At 38.9% G+C, this 25,265-nt stretch overlaps 1 protein-coding gene across 1 annotated transcript; it reads left to right on the top strand.

Annotated features, from left to right (window-relative positions):
- Nucleotides 1–10,513: 10,513 nt before the first annotated feature.
- On the top strand, nt 10,514–23,905 carry nop9 (NOP9 nucleolar protein). Its single transcript, XM_084732985.1, has 12 exons — nt 10,514–10,601; nt 11,401–11,705; nt 13,661–13,897; nt 13,987–14,190; nt 15,739–15,846; nt 19,353–19,494; nt 19,580–19,772; nt 19,865–20,005; nt 20,196–20,315; nt 21,522–21,734; nt 23,442–23,547; nt 23,669–23,905. The coding sequence occupies exons 2-12, from the start codon at nt 11,480–11,482 to the stop codon at nt 23,821–23,823; spliced, it is 1,845 nt and encodes a 614-aa protein (XP_084589111.1). The 5' UTR covers nt 10,514–10,601; nt 11,401–11,479; the 3' UTR covers nt 23,824–23,905.
- Nucleotides 23,906–25,265: the final 1,360 nt, after the last annotated feature.

Below are 25,265 nucleotides of genomic sequence, written 5' to 3'. Positions count from 1 at the left end.
TTTCTCAAACTTTTTACCACCCCAGAAAATATTGAGCTCTCCTGGTTTTGCGCTGTTTGGTGCCAGTAGATCTACTGAACACTTCACTGGCTTCATTTCACTTGTGCTATGTTCACTCTCATCCACTTCATTTTCAACATGGCTGCTCAAAATAATCTCCTCCTGAGCTGCACTCCTCCCATTTGGAGCCATGACTACTGTGTTTTCAAAGCATTAATTTCCATTCTCTTCCTTTTACCTCTGCTTACTATCATGCCATCACAGTTTAAGCTTGTAACTAGCAGATAGAGGACGTATGCACACACGCACACAGTCTTTTAATAGTAATAGTAATAGTAAATGTTTTTAAATTCATTTATTTCAATTAAAAAAATCTTTCAGACATTGTGTACTATTAGAGGGAGCTCGTGCACCACCAGTTGTGATCATACTACAGTTTGAGAACATAGGCTTTAGGTGATAGAGAGATGGAGCAGGGACCCCATACTACATATACTGCATTATTTTCAGGTCTTCTCTCGTTTTCCTGCTGCTAAGTCATGGCTAATGTTAGCAGCGTTAGCCTCACCCTCTGCACTTTTGCTGGTTGTTTTTGAGGTGGAGGGGCTGTCAGATTCTCTTGCTTGTGAAGTTACCAAACGATCCACTGTGGTTCACAAGAGTGTATTTATACTTATAAAACCCATGTAGCCTTTTGTCCCAGTTGTGTAAATTAGCTTAAATGTTTAAGCAAATTTATTTTTTTTTAAATGTTGAAAACAAAAACCCTTTCAAATAATTATCAAACAATAATTATGTGGTCCCCCTGTAGTATCCCCTTGCTGAAAATTCAGGATTCATATTTTTTGGGGCTTTCTATGCCCAAAAGATATGACAAGGCTACCAGGCCCACAATTCAGAATTTATATTATCTACTGCTCGAATAGTATAGCCTCTTAAAATTGATGTAATCAGTCACTGTCTGTGTGGTTCTTAAACTGGATGGCGAGCCCCCCAAAGAGGAGCATCAAGGCACTCGGGGGGCGGTATGACCAGGAGGAAAACACAGAATGAAACAAAACTGAGCAAATATGATTTATAGGGGAAAATAAACAACAGTCTGTTGATGCTATCATGCTGACCTTTATTTCACTGAAATCCAGTGTGGACCTTTTTTTATTAATCGCTTTCCCTATCATTGTTAATACAAATGTGGGGTGGAGGTGGTAAACTTTTTCAGCTTCTGAAGGGGTGCATGCCAGGAAAGTTTGGTAACCACTGGTAAAGGAGTAGTTGCGAAGTTTAAATGGTATGACAATGACCTAACAGCCATTTTTCATTTCAGCCTTTATGACACAGGAAACAGGAACAGGAAAAGCATAGGTGAAATTAATAACATTGATGATGGCTAAATTCCTTTCAGATGTGCCGGTGCAGCGTTTGTGTACTCTGTATGATGGCTCACTGCGTACTCACTGTAAATGGAACACAAGAAAAAAGTAATAAGGTAAGCTTTATTGATAAATTTGCTACCACATTATTTGTAAAAATGATTTTTCTAAAAGAATTGTTGCTCAGAGCTATACATTAAATTTTTGTCATGACCATTTGTATTTTGAAAAATGCAGACCATTTACCAGTCTTATTGTTCATCCTGCTGGCGTGTCACCGGCGTGATAAATGACACAGACAACATTCGCGGCTTCTGCGGAGTGGTGGGCGTGAGAGGAAACATAAAGGTGACTTGGGTTCGCTGAGTATCTGAGCATAACAGATGGGACTGGGTCCTGGCTCTCACACTGTACGTGGGAAACCAAACAGCAAGCAGCGGGCCAAAGGAAACTTCCTGACTTCGGGAGACATATGAGGATTGTGGAGCAATGCGGCCGCGTGTTATATAAATTTTCACTGAGAACAACAAGTGAAATATACAATAAAGGAGTCCATTGCTGTTGTTCATGGTATGTGAATGAAACAGGACCACCGATCTTAATGCAAACATGCAGTGCAGTTGGATTGCCCCTGTGGCAAGGAGTGTCAGTGAGAATATTTTTGGTATGTGCTGTATTGACACGTCTCTGTTAAATAATAACCAAGCTCCTACGACCTTTACTGTTACTCGTGAGGCACAGAGCCACAACACATACATTGAAATGACCGGTTTTACATGAAAAATAGCCAGGAAAAGACTGCAGTGGATAAAAACAGCCTAACCTGAATGTCCATATGGTGTTAAATGAACAGTTTGACTTTTGACAAAATAATTTAATTCACTTTCTTGATGAGAGTCAGACGAGAAGACTGATAGTCTCATGCTATGCTTAAAGCTCAATAATGCCTCCTTTACATACAAAAATAGATGCGTCTCTTTCCAACAATTTAACTGTCATTGGCCACATACAGCGGCCGCTTGCAATCTTTGATTGGAAGATGAATTCCCAAGTGTATCAAAAATTTCTTCAAAATAATGTGAGAATGTCTGTACGTCAGCTGAAACTCTGTAGAAGTTGGGTGATGCAACAGGGCAATGACTGAAAACACTGGAGCAAGTCCACAACAGAGTGGCTTCAGAAAAACAAAATCCGCCTTTTGGAGTGGCCAAGTCAGAGCCCAGACCCAATAATGACTTGAAGAGAGCCATACACATGAGACGTCCAAAGAATATGACAGAGCTAAAGCAGTTCTGCCAGGAAGAATGGGCTAAAATTCCTCCTGAACGATGTGCAGGTCTGATCCACAGCTACAGGAAGTGCCTGGTCGAGATTATTGCTGCCAAGGGGAGGTCAACCAGTTATTAATTCCGAGGGTTCACTGACTTTCTCCACTACCATTTTGAATATTGAATAGTGTGTTCATTAAGACATGAAAGATTAGAATTTTTTGTGTTATTATTTTAGGCACATTATATTTGTCAAAACCCTTGACTTGGATGATGATCAGATCACATTTTATGACAAATTAATGCAGAAAATGATGAAGCATATTTTTCTTCTTTTTTTAATCTGCAAAACCAGACTTGTGGTTTTTCTGGATGATTTCTAGCTGTTTTCCGTCTTTAAGTTAAGCCAATGGTCTCGTGGGCCGAAGCTTGATTGGAAAGTTAGTCTATGTCTTTGCTAAAAAATGGAAATAGCTACACATCTATGCAGAATCAAAAGTTTCCCAAAGAAAAAGGAATCGAGTCAAAAGTTGGCCATTAAATACATTGAGAGACATGGATGAAGAATTTGCTTTGCTTGCTAAGTGATGACAAACATCATCTCCAATACCTTCGGATTTTTAAAACGTCTTTTTTGTGTCCTGTAGTCGTGTCTCGCTTGAACTATTGGCTAAACTGCCACACCACTCACACGACTACCGGAAGTACTACTCTGTTTCATCTGTATTCATAAGCTTTCAGAAAACATGCAGAAATATGTACGAAATGAACGCAGAGTTTGCTCAAAAGGCTCTGTCCATATCTATATGCGTATCCAATGTCTAGCAGAAATTAGCAGCTGATTAAATGGAAACAGCTGGCCTGCAGCTGCCTATCAGCACCTTTGAAGCTCACTGATATACATGTTTTTTGTAGTTTGTTTGTTTGTTTAATTTGGACAAAACCAAACTAAGCTAACCGAAGCTAATGGTCTCTTGGGTTGTAGCTTCAATTAACGGTCAGGCTATGTCTTAGCTAACAATGGAAGCATAAAGCATAGCATAAAGAATGGAAGAAGAATGAAACAGCTTTAAAAAATAAAATAGTCCCAAAAAACAGAATTGTTTTTACACTTTGAATTAATTAAACAAGATACGGCATCTTAATTAGCAAGAGGCTCTGGTCAGATCCTTTACCTCTGGACAGAGCCGGGCTAGCTGTTTCTCCTTGCTAGCTAAGCTAACAGTCTCATGGCTGTAGCTTCCTCTTTACTCAACAGATGTGAGAGTGGTTCCAATTGTTTCTTCTAACTCTTGGCAAAAAAAAACAAATAGGCAAAGTTCCCAACATGTTTCTTTAACAACATACTTGGAATCTATCATTTTTATGTAAACTGTTTGTTATAAAGGTCAGAAAAGGAAATAGAAGATCAAAGCATTTGCAGTATTGTATTCATTACTATTCTGACTAATGTAACCTCTCACCCTATTTCACAGAAAATGACTAGATCTTCCCAGGAAACCAAACTAGAAACACAGAAAGAGAGAGGTCACAGATAACTTTCATGTGTGACAAAATATTTATACCAACTTATTATTTCTAAAGAACTATTCACTGCTTCAATTACTGCTGTTGCTCTGGTTCTTATGATTCATAAGGAGGTTCAGCCTGTGACATCAAGAGCTGTGTTTTACAACAGTGTGATGAAATGTGTCTGCGACTGCGTTGCGTCTGTGTGACTCTTAAAGTCTTAATCAATTGCAGTGTTCATTCACAGTTTGCTGCGGGGGCTGATTCATGCACTGCAGTTGCTCCGGAGATGAACACAAACACATAAAGCCAACAGGAGCGCTGCTGTTGAACAAATGATTTATCTGCTGCTCTGCTGCTCTGCTCTAACCCCCTGTCCTCGCTATTCAGAGAAATCTTGAGCATGTAAGATTCAGTTTCTCCTCTGTATATAGAAGGCAGAGCTATTGTGTATTCTGAACACAATTTAGAAAGAAAATATTCTTTCCAGAAAATGATTCACTTAGAGCAGACCAGAATGTATTCATTCATTATACTTTCCACATTTTTGTATCCCACTCTCCCATCTATTTCAGGCTTTTTGCTCTCTCCACATACATTCTCTGTACAAAGCATTATTTTTTTCTTGACTGTGTTGCAGTTTGATTTGAGTCATCCAACAGGACCGGCATCTACAGCAGTGTTTGCATCTCTGTGAGGCTGTATTTAGGTTTGCCTAAGCAATGTTGCTTTGAGCCAAACGCCAACATCAACATGCCAACGTCCTTGCAATGACAATGCTAATATGTTAATGTTAAACAGGTATAATGTTCACAATTTTAGCACACTAGCATTTGCTTTTGAATGCACAATATGCAAATTCTGCCTCTAGGGGTCACGCTCAGATTAAAACAATAACAAAAGATGCAGTTTGATGATGTTGTGAAGTGGCGCGGGATCACTGGAGCTGTTATCGTCACTAACCAACCACCAAAGCTGATGTAAATTTCAGATAGAAATTCTGTTCATGGACATGTTAGTACATTTAGTCATTTTTGTCAAATTCCTTCCCTATTTTCTGAGTTACCTGATGTATTCTGTATTTTCTCAGAATAAAAGTTATGGAGAGGCAAAATTGTGCCCCTTCTGATGTTCTTCACAGGACCTAACTTCAGAAAAAAGAGACAAATTATTTTTTTCCTTCTGTTTGAAACATGTGGGATAATGTAAGTGCACAGCTCAAAAATATGTAACATGTGTCTAGCATTTTAGATATTTTTATGCAGAAATGTTGCATATTATAGCTTTAAGTATTTAGTCACAACAAGTCCTGGACAAATGATGAAGAGGAGGTACTTTGTTAATCCAGTTTGGGAAAAGACTCTGACATCTGGAGAGATGTCAGAGTGATCAGGCTGCCACACAATTGGTACTTCAAGCTCATCATGAGGGGGACATGAGTACCTCTACCAAATTCAGAGGAAATCCATCTCATACATTTTGAGATACTTAAAGCTGTTTTCGGCAGTCTTTTTTGTATGCTTTTGGCCAAAAAAATCTCTGAACTTTAATCATTTTTAATTCAAGAGGTCTGAGAGAAAACTAGACCTCTGTACTTCCTCTTGACTCTGTTTTCTGGCTTTAGAAAATCTAGTCTGTGACCAGAGAATTTGGCCAGTCAAAGGCCATTTCAGAGAAAGAGCGTTCCAATTGGCTGCTCTGCAAATGCATGTAGAAGAGTGCAGACACATCCTTTCAGATGGTGAAAGTCTGATTTAATGGAGGAAAATCCAGCAGAAAATCCTGCAACTTGTGATAAGTTTCCTACATTCTTTGCCCACAACAGGACATGTTCACACGTGTTTTATAGTGCGTAACATATGTGAACACATCCTGGCTCTGCATGGAGCTTAGAGCTCATTAGGTTCAATGTCATGGCATTTGTATCAACAAGTGGCAAAGAGGCATGATAACAAATATTGAGGAATACTGTTTGTGAGGGGACAGTGGTATGTGTGTTTGTGTGTGTGGTGTACTAGCAGCGCAGCTTTCACTGACACAAAACTGAGCATGTCCAATTTCCTCTCCCTGTTGTGAGACGTCGGTGTGACAGTCCAATAACACGACCCCCCTGGCAGAGAAATCAGGACCTCTGCTGTTTCTCGCCCCTCACCACTGAGGCAGTCGAAAAGGATGTCAGGACTCTCGTCCAGCTGTTAGACAGCATCACAGCTGCCTCTGAAGCCTGGGGCGCTCCGCCCTGTGGCCACCAAGCGCTGGAGAGGCGTCTTTGAGAAGAGAGTCACAGAAAGAGGGACTTGGTGGGGTCTCACGCCGTGGAGAGCGCGCCCTATGTGGTATGAGGTGTCGCAGGGTAACTGACTCCTTCTGCTGCTGTTCAAGCATGTGGGTTTGGTGGGAGCCAAGGGGCTTAGCAGACTGATACGAGACGGCAGAGAGAAGTGAAAGGGGATTTGCACAGGTTTTTGTAGGTTTAATGGACCAGTGTATAAGATTAACAAGAGTTTATCATCAGAACATGGCAGAGAAGGAATATAATATTCACAAGGAACTTTTCATTAGTGTACAATCACCTGAAAATAAGAACTGTGTTTTCATTATGTTAAAATCATTGCCTGTAAATAAAGATGGACGACGTGTCTCCACTTCCTCTGACTGTACAAAACTGAAGCCAAAATATCCTAATCATGAGCGCTGCCATCTTGACATCATTTGGAGCCAGAGTCTGCACAGCAGTGCCCAGTGTTGGAGCCGCGGTATCAAGGTCTCGCCCACACAGCTGCTCAGCTCAGCTGTCAATCGTGGCATGAAATCCTTTTTTTAATATCATCAGAAACAAATTAAAACCAAACCGATCAGAAATATGAACACTTGCACAAAGATCAGTGTAATAAGAACTACCTAACATGACAGAAATCATCTTTGATTTTTTTTTTTTTTTAGTGTGGCCCATTTGCTATCTATAAACATTTGGAGGCAGGATTTATGACCTGTACTGCAGCCAGCCAGCAGGGGGCGACAAGATGCTTTGGCTTCACTTTTGGGGGGCTGTAATTTTGTCCATTTCTAATAGATGTTGTAAATAAAGTAAACTAAAGTTTCTCCTACACGCTTGGAAGGGGAGAGTGAAATGAGATGTTTGCGATGTGCAAGCTCACCACAAGATGTCACTACTATCTTACTGGTCCTATAAGTTTGGACCAAAGTGGTGGACCATCTGACCAACAGACTGACATTGCCGCCCCCATATTCATGAGGCGAGCATCTCAAAATCATCAACTCCTCCTTACCCTCTTTGTAATCAGAGTAGATCCAATAAATCACTTTTACATGGACACCTCAGTGGACACTGACAATGAAAGTGTTTTGTAATAATACAAAATGTTAATTTTGTACATTCATCATATAAGATATTACATTTTCTTCTGCTCTTGCAGATTACATGTGGAAAGTATTACATATCTTGAGTTTCCATTGTGATCAGAAATGACAACATCACGACTTGGCTCACCTCTGATTCATTTAACTACACACCCAAACACACACTGTAGCCAGGGGTATGTCACTTCTCAGAGGATGTATCATGCTGTCATCACAGTGGGGACACTAGTGCCAGTATCTCACAAGTCAAAAGCAAGTCATAGGTCAAAACTCTTGAACTTTAGATACTGAGTCTTAAGGGGACAGTTCACCCCTCCAAAATCAATGGTACACATTTTGCCTCTGATCTGTAGAGCTATTTATCCATCTACCCATCATGTTTTTTGATGTTAGTTGCTGAGTTTTGGAGATATCAGCTGTAGAGATGTCTGACTTCTCAGAAATGGATAAAAGAAATAAATACACTTGAAAAATTCAAAACCAGTGTCTACTGGAGCTACTTTAAACTCAGAAATCTCTATGGCCAAAATCTCCAAAACACTGTAACCACCTAAAAAATCTTGATGGATAAATAGCACTATAGGCCAGAGGAAAAATGTTTATTTTGTATTTTGGGGTGAACTGTCCCTTTAACATGCCTTCTTGATCTCATTTTAAATCAGTTTTAAGATGTAAATAGTAACAGAGCACAAATATACCATTATTTGTCAGTATATTAGATTAGGTTTTTCAAGGTTTTGTGAAATGTGAGTCAATTATTTTCAAAACTTTTTGGGATGTGTTTGTTTTTGTGTTTTATTCAACATTTTATTAAATTCAACAGAATATGCACCACTGACCTCAACAGTAAAACACTGGCATTCAAGCTGTGAAAATGTGTAAAAACATATAGCCATTTTATTATAAGATGGTACAGGACATTAAAAACACTGTGCTCAACTGAAGACAAAAAAAGAGGGATGCATGTAACTTAAATAATTAAAAGACTGATTTGGACCAAACTCTTTCTAACTGGAATATGTCTGTTCACTATGAAATGAAATGTCATACAGTGACGGTGCCAACACAACATCTTATTATGTAACCTTTTTTTTCTACCAATAATTAAAGTCTCATCATAATTTTTCTAATTATTCATTAAGAGTGTCATGAGAACAAATCTTGATGACCTTCAAGTACGCATACAAATTGGAAATTTGAAAAAACTTGTAAGATAAAAAAAGAAGTGAGAGACTCATTTCCACTGAATATTGGCTCCAGCTGGTGTCCACCAAGGTTCTTCTGCTTTGTGCTTTGGAAGATCTTTCACATCAAAAGCCTGCAGTCACGAGTCACTGGTGTTAAAGTTTGGTTGCAGGTCTCTTTTTTTTCATTGAGTCACTTTGCCTTGGGCTTGAGTCCACACCTCTGACACACACACACACACACACACACACACACACACACACACACACACACACACACACACAAACACACACACACGTACACACACACAAACACACTGAGGATGTGGGTGAACATTGGCATTTGAATTCTCTACAGAGCAGGGCTGCGTAGAGTAACCATGCTGCCCTCTGGTGGTTACAAACAAAGCTCACTGCACCTCATGACGAGTACAATCAACATACTTTACAGTACAATAAATTTGACATGTGGACGCTAATTTTTTAATGGGGTTGGATCATACCACAACATTTTGTTTTGGTCTGATGGACACCAGGGCCAGGATCAACAATATCAATGCCAATATCAACATTGTCTATTGTTAAAAAGCAGCTAATGTACAAATGGAGAAAAATATCAGGATTTATTAACAGGCTGCTTCTGAATTTACCACAGTAAAATACCACAGAATAACTTGCCAAACATGAGACGTTTCTTTTTCTTGGTCCATTATAATAATTTAATCACACATAAGACAGCTTTCAATGGTAGACATCAAAATTTAATTATTTAAATTTTCTGAACTAAAGCTGTCAACGCTTCACACATGTACACAAAGTCAGCAGAGGTGCAAATATGACAGCACTCAGAAGAGTGTACATGTGCCCAGGATGTGATCTAATAGTAATGAAGAGCAGAGGTCTCAAGAGAGGCACTAGATATTTGTCTGTAGGCTATAAGTCACAAGGAAAGCAACACAATCACTAACCCTGAGGAGTCTAACAGAAAGGACTCTACAGCTACACTTTCTAACAAATCAGATGATACATAGCTTAAGTTATAGATAAAAAAGTTTTTCAGAAAAACTTGTTGTACAAGTAAATTTTCAGATCAGGTTTGCTCTACTGAAATGGGTCCAGCAACAGCAAGCTGATAAAATATCATATGGGTATGCTACTTTATTATTTCTCTAAAGGGCACAAACATGAACTGTTTAAGGGAATGTTAAGGTAGAATCTATATCTTTCTGAGGAAAGGGACTTAGAAGCAGTAAATAAATAAACAAATAAATCAGTAAATAAATAAATAAATAAGTTACTTTTGGGAGCCATAAAAAAAATTGTAGCTGAAGTAAATTTTTCAGGTCAAGCCTGCTCCATCAAAACTGGGTCCAGTGATGGCAAGCTAATAAAATATGTTACTGCATTATTCTTTTTCAAAGAGCACAAATGTGAACTGTGTAAGGGAAAGTTAACGCAGTATCTATGTTTTTTTTTTCTAATGAAAGGGGTCTTAAAGAGAGCACGCACACAAATTTGACTTATTAATGCGGACCATACATTGAGACCCAGAGCTACACTGCCCTCTCCTCTATAACTGGATGAACTAGCGTCTGGAGGGGAACTCTTTTTTTTTTCGCGAAATTCTCACGAGATTTGTACAAGTTCCCTCTTCACTGTACACTTTGTGCAAACTATCTATATTTTGTAAAAAGACGGGTGGTTGGTGGCTAAAATCGGGGTAAGTTTGGGAACAGAAAACTTTCAGTTAAGGTCAAGAGAAGATCACGGTTTAGGTTAACAGATCTCGCGATATCTTCGCGGGCCTTAGGTTCCCTCCTGGACACGATCAGCGCCGCCCATTTTACGTCATCATTACGCGTCCACAACACACGGCGTTCGTCTCACACGTGAGTTAAACTACGTTTTTTTGCCTTCCGTAAAGTCTTTCTGGAACACATTTTCCGCTACTTATTAAGCTAAATAGGTAATTTAAATATTATTTATAAATCTGTTAAAATGTCTTCTCGTTTGGAAAAACTAGTTTGTGTTCCGGCTCTCGTGCAGGGAGTTAGCATGGATCCTTCCTCAGCTACAGTCCTGCATATGCAGACCTCGTCCTGTCATGTCTTATAGCCAAACTCATTTTCCAGAATATGTCAATATAACGTGTCACCGCTTATCGGTAACCATAAAGAGCTCGTATAACCCGACATATAACATTGTCTGAATCATGAGTAGCCAAACGTAAATTCGGCATACATTGCTGTTGCCCAAAAAATAGATATCCCTTGTCGCTGCACTGACATTCCCCTCAATCAACTTTGACCACACCATTATGAAGAACAGGTGGATCAAAACACAACAGACAGTGCTGAGATACTCAATGGATACAGAAAATACTCATTTGTTAGTCCTAGCTGTCTATTGAAATGTATTAATGAGAGGTGAAGTCTTTATTCCAGTGTGAACCCTTTTTTCATTATTTACAGTGTGGATTAGTGTAATTTCAATAATATGTAATTCTAATAAAGTTATAGTCAGTCTGTTTATGTGATGTTTTATTATAATATACAGACTGACCTGTACCAATTCATAATGGTAAATAATTATAGAGATGTGCTGTTTGGTCATTCAGATTAATATGATTTGAAACGTCAAATCCTAATGATTGCTTCATGTTTTCTCCTCAACTTTTCCCTGTTTCAGCCTGAAGATCAAGCTGAACATCCTTTCCAACAAGACAGAGAGATTCTACCTTTAACCTGCATGTTAGAAGGTCCAAGCCATGCTGGCAAAAACAGAGGAAAGGAAGCCACAGAAAGGGGGAGGAAAGAAGAGGAGACACCCTGGTGAAAATGGAGAGGGAGGACAGAGGAAGAGGAGGGGAGGTGCAGAGGGAGAAAAGGGTCAGGGAGACGGTGGAAGGAAGCGCCTGGACGCCCTGAGTGTGGGCTATTTCCGCAGAGTTGGGGAGAGACTCAGCGAAGGCTTTGAAGATAATGAGGAGAGAGGTGAGAGGGATAATTATTCTGGAGATCTGAGCGAGCCGAGGACTGGAAGTTGATCAAAGTTGGGGATGTGAAGCAGAAAGGCTCATTACACACCAGTATATGGTCATATTAAAACAAAAATCAAGCTTTTGAACTGAACTCATGGGGAAAAGAAACTCATAAAACTTCCTTAAAACTTTAGTATTGCCATATTCATTGAGGTATGAAAAATTTCAGATGAATTTGTTTGGGTTGAAGTTGAAAACATTGCACAGAATTGTAGGACAGAGCTGAAACAACTGGTTAGTTTGTCAAGCAACACAAATCTATTGGGCAACTATTTTAATTATTGACTAATATAATTCTAGGCTTATTTTTCTAGCAAAGATGCCAAATATTTTTGGGGCTCCGCCTTTGAAAAATTAGGATTTTCTGCTTTTATTTGTCCCATATCACAGTTACTTAAAGATTTGTGGCTATTGGACCAATAATAATAATTTTAAAATGGCACTAAAGCTGTGACAATTAATCGAGTAATCAATTAAATTGGATTAAATTAATGTGCAAATAGTTTGCTAATCGATTAATTGGTTTTTAGTACTTTTTCAAGAAAAGTCTCTGATTCCAGCTTCTTAAATGTGAATATTTTCTGTGTTTTTTAGTCCTCTATGACAGTAAAGTGAATATCCAATATCCTGAATATCCTGTCCAACATATTTAAAGTGAAGTCAGATTTTGTAGCATTATTTAAGTTAACTAAACCATGTAGCAGGATTTAGTCATATGTTTAAAAAGATACATTATATGATAATATTAAGACAACAAACAATAAATATCAATTTATTATCCAGCCCTTCTGAGCACGTGGCTGTGCTTTCTTACCCTTCATACTAGGACTGGGTATGAAATCTCTTAACACTTTTTTAATACACGCTAAAATGAACAAAGTCTAAATTTATTCAAACACTTTTCTACCACTGAGTTAAGTCATGTTATTTTAGTATTTATTCAGGAGCAGGGCTTTTTACAGCTGCTTGTGTTTTGGACATTTAATCTTTGGAAAATGTGTTTTTTTGCTGAAATAAAAATGAGTTTTAGAGGAAAACATGTAGATTCACAAACTGTGGTACACTGCTGGTACACGAGCTACTTCTAGTGGTACGCGGAGGAATATCAGAAATATTATAAATATAATATAAATGCTTCAAAAAACACTGAAAGAAGAGCCAGTAAAGTCTCCACAGCAGCTGCTACCATGAAACGGCACAAAACAGTAAGGTGGAGTTCAATATTTTCTGAGGTGGTGTGCAGCATAAAAAGTTTGAGGAACGCTTCTTTAAAGAAAGTTCTAAAGACAAAACAAATACACCGTTATAAACACCAAACTAGGGCTGCAGCTACCAAATACTCTTACTGAAGATGAGCCGGCTGATTATTTTCTATATTGATCAATCCTTTTGTAAACAACAGTGAATAGTATCTAGAAATATTTACATTTTCTAGAGCTTTAACCACCTGACCATCACTTTAAATCCCAAAGACTTTCACATTTGAGAAGCTAGAATCACATAACGAGGAAGCCTTGTTTGATTGAAAAATGACTTAAGTGATTAATTGATCAAATGAGTTAATTTTCTGGAAGTCTGCCAATTCAGCTGTATTTTAAACAGTGTCCTACGTCTTACTGACCTTGCACAGTATATTGTGTTGGCCAGTTATTTAAGCTTGAGTGAGTTACAGTCTTCACTGACTCACTGAGTCCACTGACATCTGACAGGTTTTGAAAGCTGGAAAAGACTGATGAGACAACACATCAACTGGATGCTTACTGATGCGCAGAGTTGGATGTATCCATCCACAGCATCTTTGGGGACTGTGTGTTTACATTCACTCACCTTTCTCTGATAAGTTGATGACTAAAACTTCACTCCTGCATGTGTGTAATCTTTCTGCATGTCTTTATGTTTCTTGTGTAGAGATGTTTGTGGAGAACGTCCTCACAGAAGTTAAAGGTAAAGCCGTCCTGGTGGCGATGAACCAGACAGGAAGCATCACTCTGCAGCGGCTGCTCCCACTGTCCAGTCCTGAGCGGGTGGGGGAGGTGCTGGCTGAACTGGGAGGAGAATCGGGGTCCGAGTTTAAGACAGTTTCTTGTGACCGGTGCGGCGGCCACGTGGTGGAGAGCGCAGTCAGACAGATGTCCAGGTGGACGGGTAAGATTACAGGTTGCATGTATGAGGCAGTCAGTCATAGAGGACCAGCAGTAATGACTCACCTTGGTTCTGTACCCATTCATTTTTAGAGAAGGAGGCGTCTGCCACCACAGAAGAAGAAGAAGAGGAGGAGAGCTTTGGAGTGTTGGAGGCCCAGGTGTTGTCTTTAAGTCAGGTGGTGAGGGACAACAATGCAGAGTTCATCAAACATGTTCACGGCTCACACGTGGTCCGAACGCTCTTACATGTGCTGGCAGGCTGCCTCGGACCGCCGCGCACTGAGGCTCGTCCAGGTACACACACACACACACACACACACACACACACACACACACACACACACACTCATTGCTTGGCCTAACGGGTTTTCAAAGTCAGAGACTGTTTGATGTTCAAAATTGAGACAACTGTTTACGGGAACTTCTGAGCCTTAATAATGTCAAAAAATATTTATAGTAAAAAAATAAAAAAAAAAGAGCAAAACAGATTTTGTTGCTCGACTGTCATTCCTTTTTATTGTTTCTTTGTCTCTATTCTATTCAGTAGATAATCCTACTCCTAGGACAACAACAACTTTGGGGATGTAAACAAGAAGTATAATGTTGCTACAGTTGATGAGCTGTTGGCTACAACTTGAACTGTATTTTTCTTAGCGTGCATTAACAAATTAGCATCATTTGAGTGTGATGAATTGGTTATTAGCAGTTCATTTTTGTAGTTTTTATATGGATGTCCAGCCAACTGTCACTGGATTATTTTGATACTAAAGAAAACCTAAAAATGTGGTGATTCTTAGCCGAGGTCTGAAGAAACTTAATGGAACTTTTTTTTAATTTTTACTTTTATAGTGTATTTGTGTTTTTTTTATCATTGTTTTTTTTATAGTTATTTATGATATATTCAGAAAAAAACAGTGACAGTTGATTTCATTCATAATATATATTGGTAGATACATATTAAAATCTTGCGTTATAAGGAGTATCTCTCTTCTGCAGGTGTTTTATGAGCAGAAAAATGGGTGAACCTCACACAAAATGCAACATAAATTCTGACAAATATTTATTTCTCATAAAGTGTTCACTCTGTAACATCCAAGAAATTGCCCTGGTACCACTTCTTTGCTTCCTAAAATAATATTTGAAGTGCACTTTTGTACAAGGCGACATAAATTGGCACTAATTTTATTAATGCTGGCGGCATAAATTTAAAAATTATTTTAATACCACTTAAAATAGCACTTTTACGCAAATGTAGGGACAGATGAACAAACTTAAACATGCTGATTTTTAAGTAAAACTTAAAACTTAGCTGTCTGTTTCATCTTCATCATCTTCATCAAATGCACCCTGAGATGAATTTGTCATTTCTGTGGGCTCTTGTTTTTGTAATGCCTGTATTATAGCAGATTTATGGGTATTTATTTGTGATGGACACAGCAATAATAGCATCCCCTCAAAGTACAAGTCACAGTGAATCTAAAAATATTGATATCATGTTTGTGAGCTCGGTTATGACGCTGAGACGGAGACAATCAGACACTGAGGGGTTTAAAGTAAAGCGGTAGCCTCCTTGAGCTGTGTGTCACAGTTGTTGCTGCAGCTACAAAAAATAATAAATAAGTGATTTCTCACATTCCTTGTGCTTCTGCAGCTCAGTCTCCCTCTTCTTTTGTTCAACAAAGCAAACACATCAAAAGCTTTATTTTAGCGCTGCTTCTTTGAGGCCCGTCCAGCGTGTCAGGACTTCTACACACAGAGGCGTTGTCACTTTAAAGCTCGTCTTCATGTCATCTTTTGTCTTTTGATATTCATGTGTGTGTGTGTTTTTTTTCTTTTTTCCAGGTGCAAAAGAACGCAACATTGTTCCCCAGCTGACAGACTTTGAGATTCCCACGTCGTTTTGGTACGAGCTGAAAAGCCTCACAGAGACCTTGATGGACAACGTTAATCGTGAGTCTTTGATCAAACACAAGCACGTGTGTCTTTGCAGTAGTTGTTACCAGAAAAAAAGAAGACTTGTATTATGTTCAACTTTGTCACAGAGAGAGACGCTAGTGTTGCAAAACAAAGGACATTGTCTGAAAAACAAGTTTTCTCAATAAGTATGACATTTAAGACTTAATTTCTCTTTAGCTGAGAGACTTACTTACATTCCTTAAAAGCTTTTCTTAGTTTAGGTAAAACCTTACAGCATTTACTACATTTACAGAGATGTTACAGCAGTAAAATGTTACGGTTTCCATGGAGACTGTTTGTTTTCACTGGTGCTGGTTATACCTGTTATCACCTCCATCCAAGAGGCCCTAAAAAACTATGACAACTTGTCTGTTCTGTCTTAAGTAACCGTAAGGGATTTCCTAAATATAAAACCAAAATAAGGAGAAACCCTTAAATACTTGCATTAACGTTTGAAAGAAACCTTAAAGGGATAGTTCACCTAAAAATGTGATGAAAATTCAGTCATTATCTAGTACTCACTCTCTAATGCCGACAGAGGGTCAGGTTTAGTTTTTTAGTACACAAAACTCTGCTGGAGTTTGACAGGAAATCAGCATTTCAGAGTCTCCCAAACAATGGAAGTGAATGGTGATCAATTTTCAAACATTAAAAGAAACATAAAATGCGTCCATACTATCCATTTAAGGACATGACTTAAGAGTGTTTTGAGCAAATGGTTTAATTTTAAGGAAAACTTAACTCAGACTTTAAGGAAATGCTGTAATCACATCTATTCTCTGGGGTGTTAAACATGATGGAAAGCAGATGTATAAATAAACTAAAATCTCCAGTTTTCTGTCTTAAACTTACTGTTATTGCAGTTTATACACTTTGTATGGAGTTTTAAGAAGTAAGTTTATGTCTTTGAATATTTTAAAGAAACGTGCGTCAGAAAATTGCTTGGTTAATGTGGTGGAAAAGATGAGCTGTTGGCGGAGTCAACAGTCTTCCACAACATTCAAAGCCTGACTTTAATGTTACTTTATTTCTGTTTTTTCCAGTATTTATTTCAGTGATTGTGATCACTTTTAGCAATGTCTTTCTCTTAACTTTTAGCTATAGGACAAAAGAAAGAAACATTTGTGCATAAAAGATTTTGAGTATTGGGTCAAGTATGTCTGCCCCATGATCTGTTGAAAGTCAGTATTTGAAGTAATTTGTCAGATAACCAGTCAGCAGCGCTGCTTCTGTCCTCTTCTACTCCTCTGACTGCTCTGACGTTTTTCTCAGAATCTGAAAAAACATCGAAGGTTGTTAAATGCGAGCGAGGACTCAGAGGAGAGTCAGAGTGGAAGTGCTGAAGGGCAGCTTTTCTGAATAAAACTCTGTCTAGATTGTGTTTAGAATTTATATGATAAATTCAACCTTGTGGCTTTAATATCAAAATAAAAATGAAATAGTCAATAAATAACCTCGGGGTGAGTGCACAACCCACAGAGAAACCGAAGTGACTGCGGCTTTTAACAGAGCTCTGCTGCACAGGGGCAAAGCCGGGGAGCTCTGTTTTTTCTCTACTTTAGAACATAAAAGACAGAGCGGTGTCTCGTCAACAGAAGAGCCCGGATAACTGCAGAGACAGACCACATATGTGTCTGAGACGCAGCTTTTCAATCTGTCTCAGAAGTGATGGAGGCTGCCGCAGCAGGAGCTGTTAAATATAAGTTTTACAAGCGTCAAATGAGACTAAATGCCCTGTGAGCACGGGGGTAAACAAGCACATCAGTGACACTAAGTTAACTAAGTGTTCCCTGCTTCGGTTAGAGGTTGGTGGTCTGAAATAAATCATCCATCTGCTTATCTGTGCAGACTTTAATAACGGTTTTGAAGAAGGTTTGTTCCAGTGGCAACATTTCAAAAAAAAAAACATTAATCACATGTTTTATAGGGGTGGATTCCTGTTTGTGTTGTGCACACAAAAGAACACAGACAATACAGATGTCACACTGTTGCACTGATTTACAGCTGGTGGTGGCAACACACAGAGAGGAGAGGCTGTGTGCATCCAAAGGCATTGATGAGAAAACTGCAATCTAGGAAAATGTTTTATTTGGTAGGAAATACAGCCAGTAGTGCAACTAACGGTTATTTTCTTGATTACTAATTGTTTGCATATAAAATGAAATAAGATGAAGTCCTCAAATGTCTTGTTCTGCCCACAACCCAAAGACATTCAGTCTACTGTCACTTCAGGAGTGAAGTAAGCCAAAAATATTCACATTTAAGAAGCTGGGATCAGAGAACTTTTTTTCTTAAAAATTTACTCAAAGCGATTAATCTATTATCAAAATAGTTGGCGATTAGTTTGATAATCGATTAATCGTAGCAGGCCTAATAGCCAGACTGATTTCTGAGTAGTTTGACATTTCTGTTCTGCAATTTCTTGATAGTCTACCAACACAATCTGAAATCAGCTAACATCTGCTGAGCCGATTTGACGTTGTAGCTCCAGAAGGCATTTAACAGACGTCATGGATACACGATAGGCCTCTTGCATAAATTGTTTGTTTGCACAGATTTGATCTTAAATTAATCATTTAAGAACTTTTGTGGCATTCATCAATACTCGCGTACTTTGCATTTGTTCTCGGGTAAACTGATGTTATGGCTGGATTACCAGATATGGGAAGTAACTAAGTATAAATACATCATTACTGTACTTTAGTATAGTATAGTAGTATCTGTACTTTGCTTGAGTATTTAATGTTTTACTTTTACGCCCTACGTTTTAACACAAATGTCTTACTTTCCACTCTGTACACAGGCTTGTTACTTTAGTTTTACTGTATTTGAGGGGAATTATTGATTATTTTGCGTCATCGCGTGCCACCTTGCCAACATCAAGACTGACTGGATGGGACAATAACAAGTAGAAAAGACGATTCCTTGGTGTCTCCACTTGTGTATATCCGCACTGCGGACATAACAATGATGAAAATGACATAAAAGATGCATGAAAATGAAATGAACAGAGAGGCAGAATTGAATGTACATCTCTTCTTATGTGGTGGTCCTTTTCCTTTTTCCTTCTTTTCTTCTTATGTCTGAGTTTAACATTACCAGTAAAATGTCAGTGGCTTGTTGCTTTGTGGTTTGAACGCAGCACTTAGATCTGCTGCTCTTATATAGATTGATTTTAGGCGTTTATGCTAATTGGAAATGTTTTGGTATGCACATCCAATTTAAGATCAAACCCAATTCATCAAAACGCTTAAGTGGGTAAGAACTGACTTGGCTTTCAGCGCACGTTTCATGAATCCCAAATAAGATTTTCTTATTTTCCTATGACTGCTTGGTTTAAGAACAAGTACAAGAGAAAAATAAAATAACAGTCATGCAAGAGGCCCATTGTTTTTTGCTGAGAAACACTGAAAGTAAATATAACTTTTGTTTGCCACAGGGCACATTTAAATTGGCAGGAAGTTATGTTTTTCTCTCCCAATTGTCTCTTTTCTCTCCAGTAAGTGTGACAGATGCTGTTTCCAGTGCCGTCTTCCAGACCATGCTGACTGTGTGTCACAGAAAACGACCCAAACTCTGCAAACAGCTCCTCAAACGCGTCATGGAGTACCTGACAAGTCGCAGCGCGGCTCCAGGAGTGAGGTCAGAGATGACTCTGATGCTGTTTCACGCAGGGATGAGTTTCTGCGGCCGTGGACTCTTCTGTAACTGCTGTCTTTCCTTTCAGCCCGCTTCTGGTCTTTCTAAAGGACCAGGCCTCCAGCCGTCTCGTCGAGACCATCGTGCAGCTGTCCCACAAGTCTCTCCTCCGTGATGTCTACAAGAGTCATCTCAAGGGTCACCTGGTCGACTTGGCCCTCCACCCCATCGCCAACTTCCCCATACAGAGGCTGACTGCAGCCTCGGCCAAATACAAACTGGTCGGTCACGGTGTCTGCATGTCACACGGTAAAAGATAAAAGTCAGACTTTAATCATTGCGATCATGACCCCTATTTTCTCTTTCTCCACAGTTCCTGAGGCTGTTTGACGAGCTGATCCAAGGCATGGAGGCCATCTTGGCCGCTGGTCACATGGGCGTGATCGTCCAGCTGGCGGAGAGCTGTGCGGAAAGTGGGGAGAAACAGGAGGAGCTGATGCAGTGCCTCCTCCATGTAAGCACCAACAAGCGTTTGTTATTGAGATGTAACAGTCCACATGGGTGTTAAATCAATAGAACAACACCCTCGTTTCTAGTTGTTTCTCCTTTTTATGACTGAAATCAAAAGTGCATAAAAACACAATGAAAGTACTTGATGTCTGATTTGTGGGTAATGGAAACCCTCTTGATGTGTTGCCTGCCAGGCGTTCCACTGCGCCGAGCCCGGCTCCCGACACGTCAGCTGCCTCCCTCTCTTCCTGTCCCTGATCACCTATGAGGTGTATTACCAGTCTGACGCAGCAGAGGGCGCCACACAGACGGAGGTAAACGGCTAACAGCACTCCAATACAGTCATTTCAGAGTTCACACAAGGCTGGAAATCCTTAAATACAACTTTGGTTTGGTTGTTTATACCACAGTAACATCTGATTTAATGTGAAAATGAATGAAATAATAATATTGAACATATGCACAACCCCAATTCCCAAAAAGTGTAAAATGTGAATTAAACTTTTTTGATTTATTTTCAATTCTTAATATTCAACTGGAGCCTTAAGATTCCACATTTCAGTTCATACAACAACCAGTAAGACAATTCACTGGGGCCAAGCTCATCTGAGATGGACCAGCGAGTCCAAGTGGAAAAGTGTGCTGTGGCTTTAAAAGTCCACATTTCACATTGTTTTGAGAAGTCATAGAACCTCCATGCTAAAGATGTAAAGGACCTTTCAGATTGTTACCAGTGTTATGGAGGATGTGGAGCAACATATGCCGCCATCCACACGTCTTTTTCAGGGACGTCCCTGCTGATTTCAGCAAGACAATGCCAAGACACATTCTGCAGGTGTTACAAAACAGTTCAGGTGTTAGACTGACCTGTCTGCAGTCCAGATGTGTCTCCTTTTGAAAACGTGCAGTGGATTATGAAGCACAAAACACAGCAACGGAGACCCTGGACTGTTGAGCACCTTAAGTCATATATCCAGCAAGAATGAGAAAGAATTTCACTTTCAAAACTTAAACAGTTAGTGTCCTCACTTCCCAAACGCTCACTGAGTGTTGTTGACAGAAGAGGTGATGTAACACAGTGGTAAGCATGCCGCTGTCCCTACTCTTCTGAAAAGTGTTGCAGGCATCAAATTCAGGATGAGTGTATATTTACAACAAAACAAAGTTAATCGTAACATATCTAGTCTTTACTTTGTATTCAGTTGAATATTGGTTGAAAAGTTTTTGCAAATTGTTACATCCTGTTTTTATTTCAGCTTTACTTAACGCTTAATGTCCTAACTCTTTTGGAATTTGGGTTGTATAAACATGTAATTTACCACAGCAGTAAGGTGCTGGAAAAGCTTGAAAATGCACCTTGAAAATTCTTGAAGTGCTTGACTTTGGCTTTGGAAAGATCATTTGTATCTGGATTTTAACCGTAGTCCTGACATTTCAGTTCCTCATTCAAAGCCACACAGCAAACTGATGCTGAATAAATGTTCAGAGGTACAGTTCTGGTCTTCTCGATCGTTTCCCAGGTCCCGCTGTCCTCCATCTGTTACCACGGCTCCCGGATGGTCCAGGCGCTGGCCAGGTTCAAGGAGCGCTCACTCCTCCTCAGCAGCCTGCGCACCCTGACCCCCGCCGACCTCCTGACGCTGGCCTCTGACCCCGCAGGCAGCCACGTCCTCCAGGCCCTCATCACCACCTCCAGCGACAAGGGACGAGGCAAGATCCTCAAGAGACTGGAGGTACGAGTACAAGAAACACACCAGTTACTGGTGTTTCAGGAAATTACTTAGCCTTTTTGTTTTTTTATGTCTTCAGTGGGAACAAATTTGCCCTGAGCTGAGAGTCTGGGGGAGTTGGAAAGTATTTGGAGACAATTCAGAATTTGGTTGGTTTTGGTCTTTAAATGGAATTTGTTGACAGTAACAGAAATTTAGAATATCACAGGGCTTGAAATTCTCAGGCACCGTGCCTTATTTCAGACATAGAGAAGTTTTAAATTAATGTAGAACTTAATTCAGTACATGGCACACATTTCCTCCTGGACAGCGTTTCAGGCTCACATTTTATTTCTTGCTTTAATCCCTGATATCAACAGCTGCATTCATTACGTTGTGTTAGCTGCCGTTGCCTCTTTTGGAGGGATTGAATTTCACAGTAAACTCTGCAGTCCGCCATCAAGAGACAGATTGCAGCTGCACTTCAATTGCTGCTGCTTCTTGTAACTTTTCCACATATGCCTCCAGTCTCTGTGAAGACTGGACCCTCTGGAGGAGGCCATGAAATGAAATTTCAGCTAATAGAGAGGTGAAATAAAAGCGTAACCTCGGGGTTCTGAACCCGAAGTACGAAAGTCTCCTTCAAAATCCAATTGATGTTTGTAACAACACTAATAAATAAAAATGGAGCCATCAAATATAACATTTTCCAACAGTATGTCATATGACTGTCTTCATATGTTTAGATAAAGGCTTTAAAAATCACTTAACATTAACATCTCTAAACAAATAAACAGTTAATACTATTATACTAAAGTACACAATGAAAAGGTATTCATAACAAGTGGAAGAAGAGACAATAATGCATCAAATCAAAATATCTCAAATATATAAAAATATCCAGATAGTTGTAAACCACATTAAAGGAAAAGTAGCAATACTTTTTTGTCATTTTATTGTGTTAATTTAATGGTCTGTTTCTGAAGAATGAGCAAGAGCTGCTGCTCAGGGACAGGAGCACTGAAAAACCAGTGGGAGGAAAACGCCTGTAGAGTGAGAATATTTTTACATCTGACTCTGTGAATAAAGGGTTTATTTTGACCAAACAAGAGATGATGATTGTTGGAACAGTAGAAAGACTAACTGAGATGAGTTTTCTTTTGTTTTTCTGTCAAGTTAGAATGAATGTTTTACACTGAGTTAACAAGACAAGATCGTCTTAGTTTGTTAAAAAAAGAGAAACTTTGATTCAGAGGGTGCAAGTTGTTATTTTCTGTTTAATAAATAAAATAAGTATAAGAATATTGTCTTTCTTGACATTTTGCAAGTTTGTTTATTTATTAGACGTAGTGGACATGCATAGCAAATTTACTGTAGCGAACACACACATCTCCTAGCTGAACTCACACACACTTGCACAAATGTATTTTATTTGTTTGGAAAGTTTAAAGTTAAAGGGACAGTGCACAATAATAACATTTTAACTGATTTTCAACTGCAGACTCTGGCCATTTGTAATGAGTGATAGAGACATATAAAATTCATTAAAACATTAGTAACAGCTACAAAGACATAAATTGGGAATTGTTTGAAATGAAACATTATCAACAGTCTTACTATTTGTTAGTGGTTCTTATTTATTTAGTTTTATCTGTCCTATGTTATTTGAATAATAAATAACTGATGTTTTTTCCATGGATCATCACTCTTTCTCCATTTTTGTCTCCCCAGGGTCAGTATGTCCAGATGGCGTGCTCCAGGTTGGGTAGTCGGGTGCTGGAAGCCGTATGGAACAGCGCTTCAGTCAGCCACAGACAAAGCATCGCACAGGAGCTTGGTAACACAAACCATCACATCACTTTATGGGCTGGATATTTTTTTTATAATTTGGTTTTCACCTTGCCTGTAGATTACATTCCTGTAAATGGCTTCCTCTCCTGTCTCTCTTTCCCTTCCAGCGGGGAGCGAAAGCCAGCTGAGGTCAGATCAGTTTGCTCGCCACGTGTGGGCCAAATTTGCCCTCTCCCACTTCATCCACAGACGAGCCGCCTGGCAGGAAATCCAGACCGGCGAATCCAAGAAGCGGAAACTCTTCAGTGATATTCTTGACTAAAGAAATAACACATTTTTAAATAATCTGTTAGTGATTTCTTTGCTATGTAATTGCAGAAAAAAATAAATAAGAAAATATTCTATATATTTATTTTTTGAGAATTTTTCATCAAAAACCAAAAAGAACTTGGATCTAAGAAAGGTGATGTAGATTTATCTAGATTTGCAGTATTTGATGTAAGGAGTGACAAGACCACTAGGGGGTGCTAGTGTAACATTTATTCTCTGAGTCTTGTTCGGTGGTGGTCGAGGTTCTGAATCAGCAGAGCAACACCAGCTCAAATGTGTGACATAAATCCACTTAGAACCATGATTTTCAAAGTGGGGGCCACTGGGGGTCGTCAGCCAACTGGAAGGAAGATGAAGAACAATCTTAAAAAGAAAAAAAAACCCATTTTATTCATGTTACAAGTGAACTGTGTGGGACGAGTAAGTTTTCGCATAGATTTATTCATAGTATTTAATCATAGTACTTAGATACAAAGTAACTTTTAACTAAAACTATAATTTGCAGAAGTACTTTTTAAGTAAATTTTACTGCTGTAATATCAAGTATAACACACTTGTATCAAGTAAAATGTAATTACCACTAAACATTTGTGAAGATACTGAATAAATGATAATTATATTAATTCTATATCAATATTACTTAAGTAAAGTCAGTATAATTTTCATAGATGTTTATAGGAACACCAGTGTGACCAGTGTGGCAGGGGGTCTCAGCAAATTGGAGGGAAGATGAAGGAAAATGGAAAAATCAATTAAATAAAAAGTGTTTATTATTATTATTATGGGTATAGGGATGAAATATGATGTATATACATTGTTAGAATTATTCCATCAAGAAGATTTTAGAGACATCTTCCAGGGGGTCCCACCATAAGCTAATGTTAGAGAACTCCTGACTTAGAAATCTGTTTGAAATGCTGAGCCAGATACATAAAACAGGACCTGTATCCGTTTTTTTTTGTTGTTGTTGCTATTTGTATTGCAGAGTAATAATAAAAATAACAAAACTCATACATGTATGCATATTACACTTGAATATGTCAAATATGTTTAATTAATTTGAGACATTTGGAGAGGAAGATACCTGCCTGAAGGTGTGAAAATGTGAAAATCTTTAAAACTTTAATTGCCTTTTCTGTTCGCCTGAACACCATGTTTATCAAACAAATCCAGGCTGTTAGAAATGGTTGTGTACCTCAGCAGTGAGCCGCTTTTGTCGCAGGCCTGTTGGAGACACATAGTCACAGAGGAGAACATTGATTACGTATTGATCTGAAGAGGGAAGAAAGAGAGCTTTTATCTTGGCAGACGCTCCTCAGTTGAGAAAGAAGCACAGAGGCTAAGAAGCCACGCCATGGCAAAGGCCACTGTCCTCCAGGGTCATAAATACACCAGGAATCCATTTACAATTTCATTTTCCATGCTGGGTATAAT

Source organism: Lutjanus erythropterus, chromosome 12, assembly GCF_056507025.1.
Source record: "Lutjanus erythropterus isolate fLutEry1 chromosome 12, fLutEry1.hap2, whole genome shotgun sequence".
Classification (NCBI taxonomy): domain Eukaryota; kingdom Metazoa; phylum Chordata; class Actinopteri; order Lutjaniformes; family Lutjanidae; genus Lutjanus; species Lutjanus erythropterus.
This window is presented reverse-complemented; position numbering and strand designations above follow the sequence as displayed.

Excerpts from the sequence above, each read along its gene's own strand:
- nop9 (XM_084732985.1), top strand. The coding sequence starts at position 11,480 with ATGCTGGCAAAAACAGAGGAAAGGAAGCCACAGAAAGGGGGAGGAAAG. Across the intron at positions 19,773-19,864 it reads CCTCGGCCAAATACAAACTG|TTCCTGAGGCTGTTTGACGA; the intron begins GTCGGTCACGGT and ends CTTTCTCCACAG. Across the intron at positions 23,548-23,668 it reads AAGCATCGCACAGGAGCTTG|CGGGGAGCGAAAGCCAGCTG; the intron begins GTAACACAAACC and ends TTTCCCTTCCAG.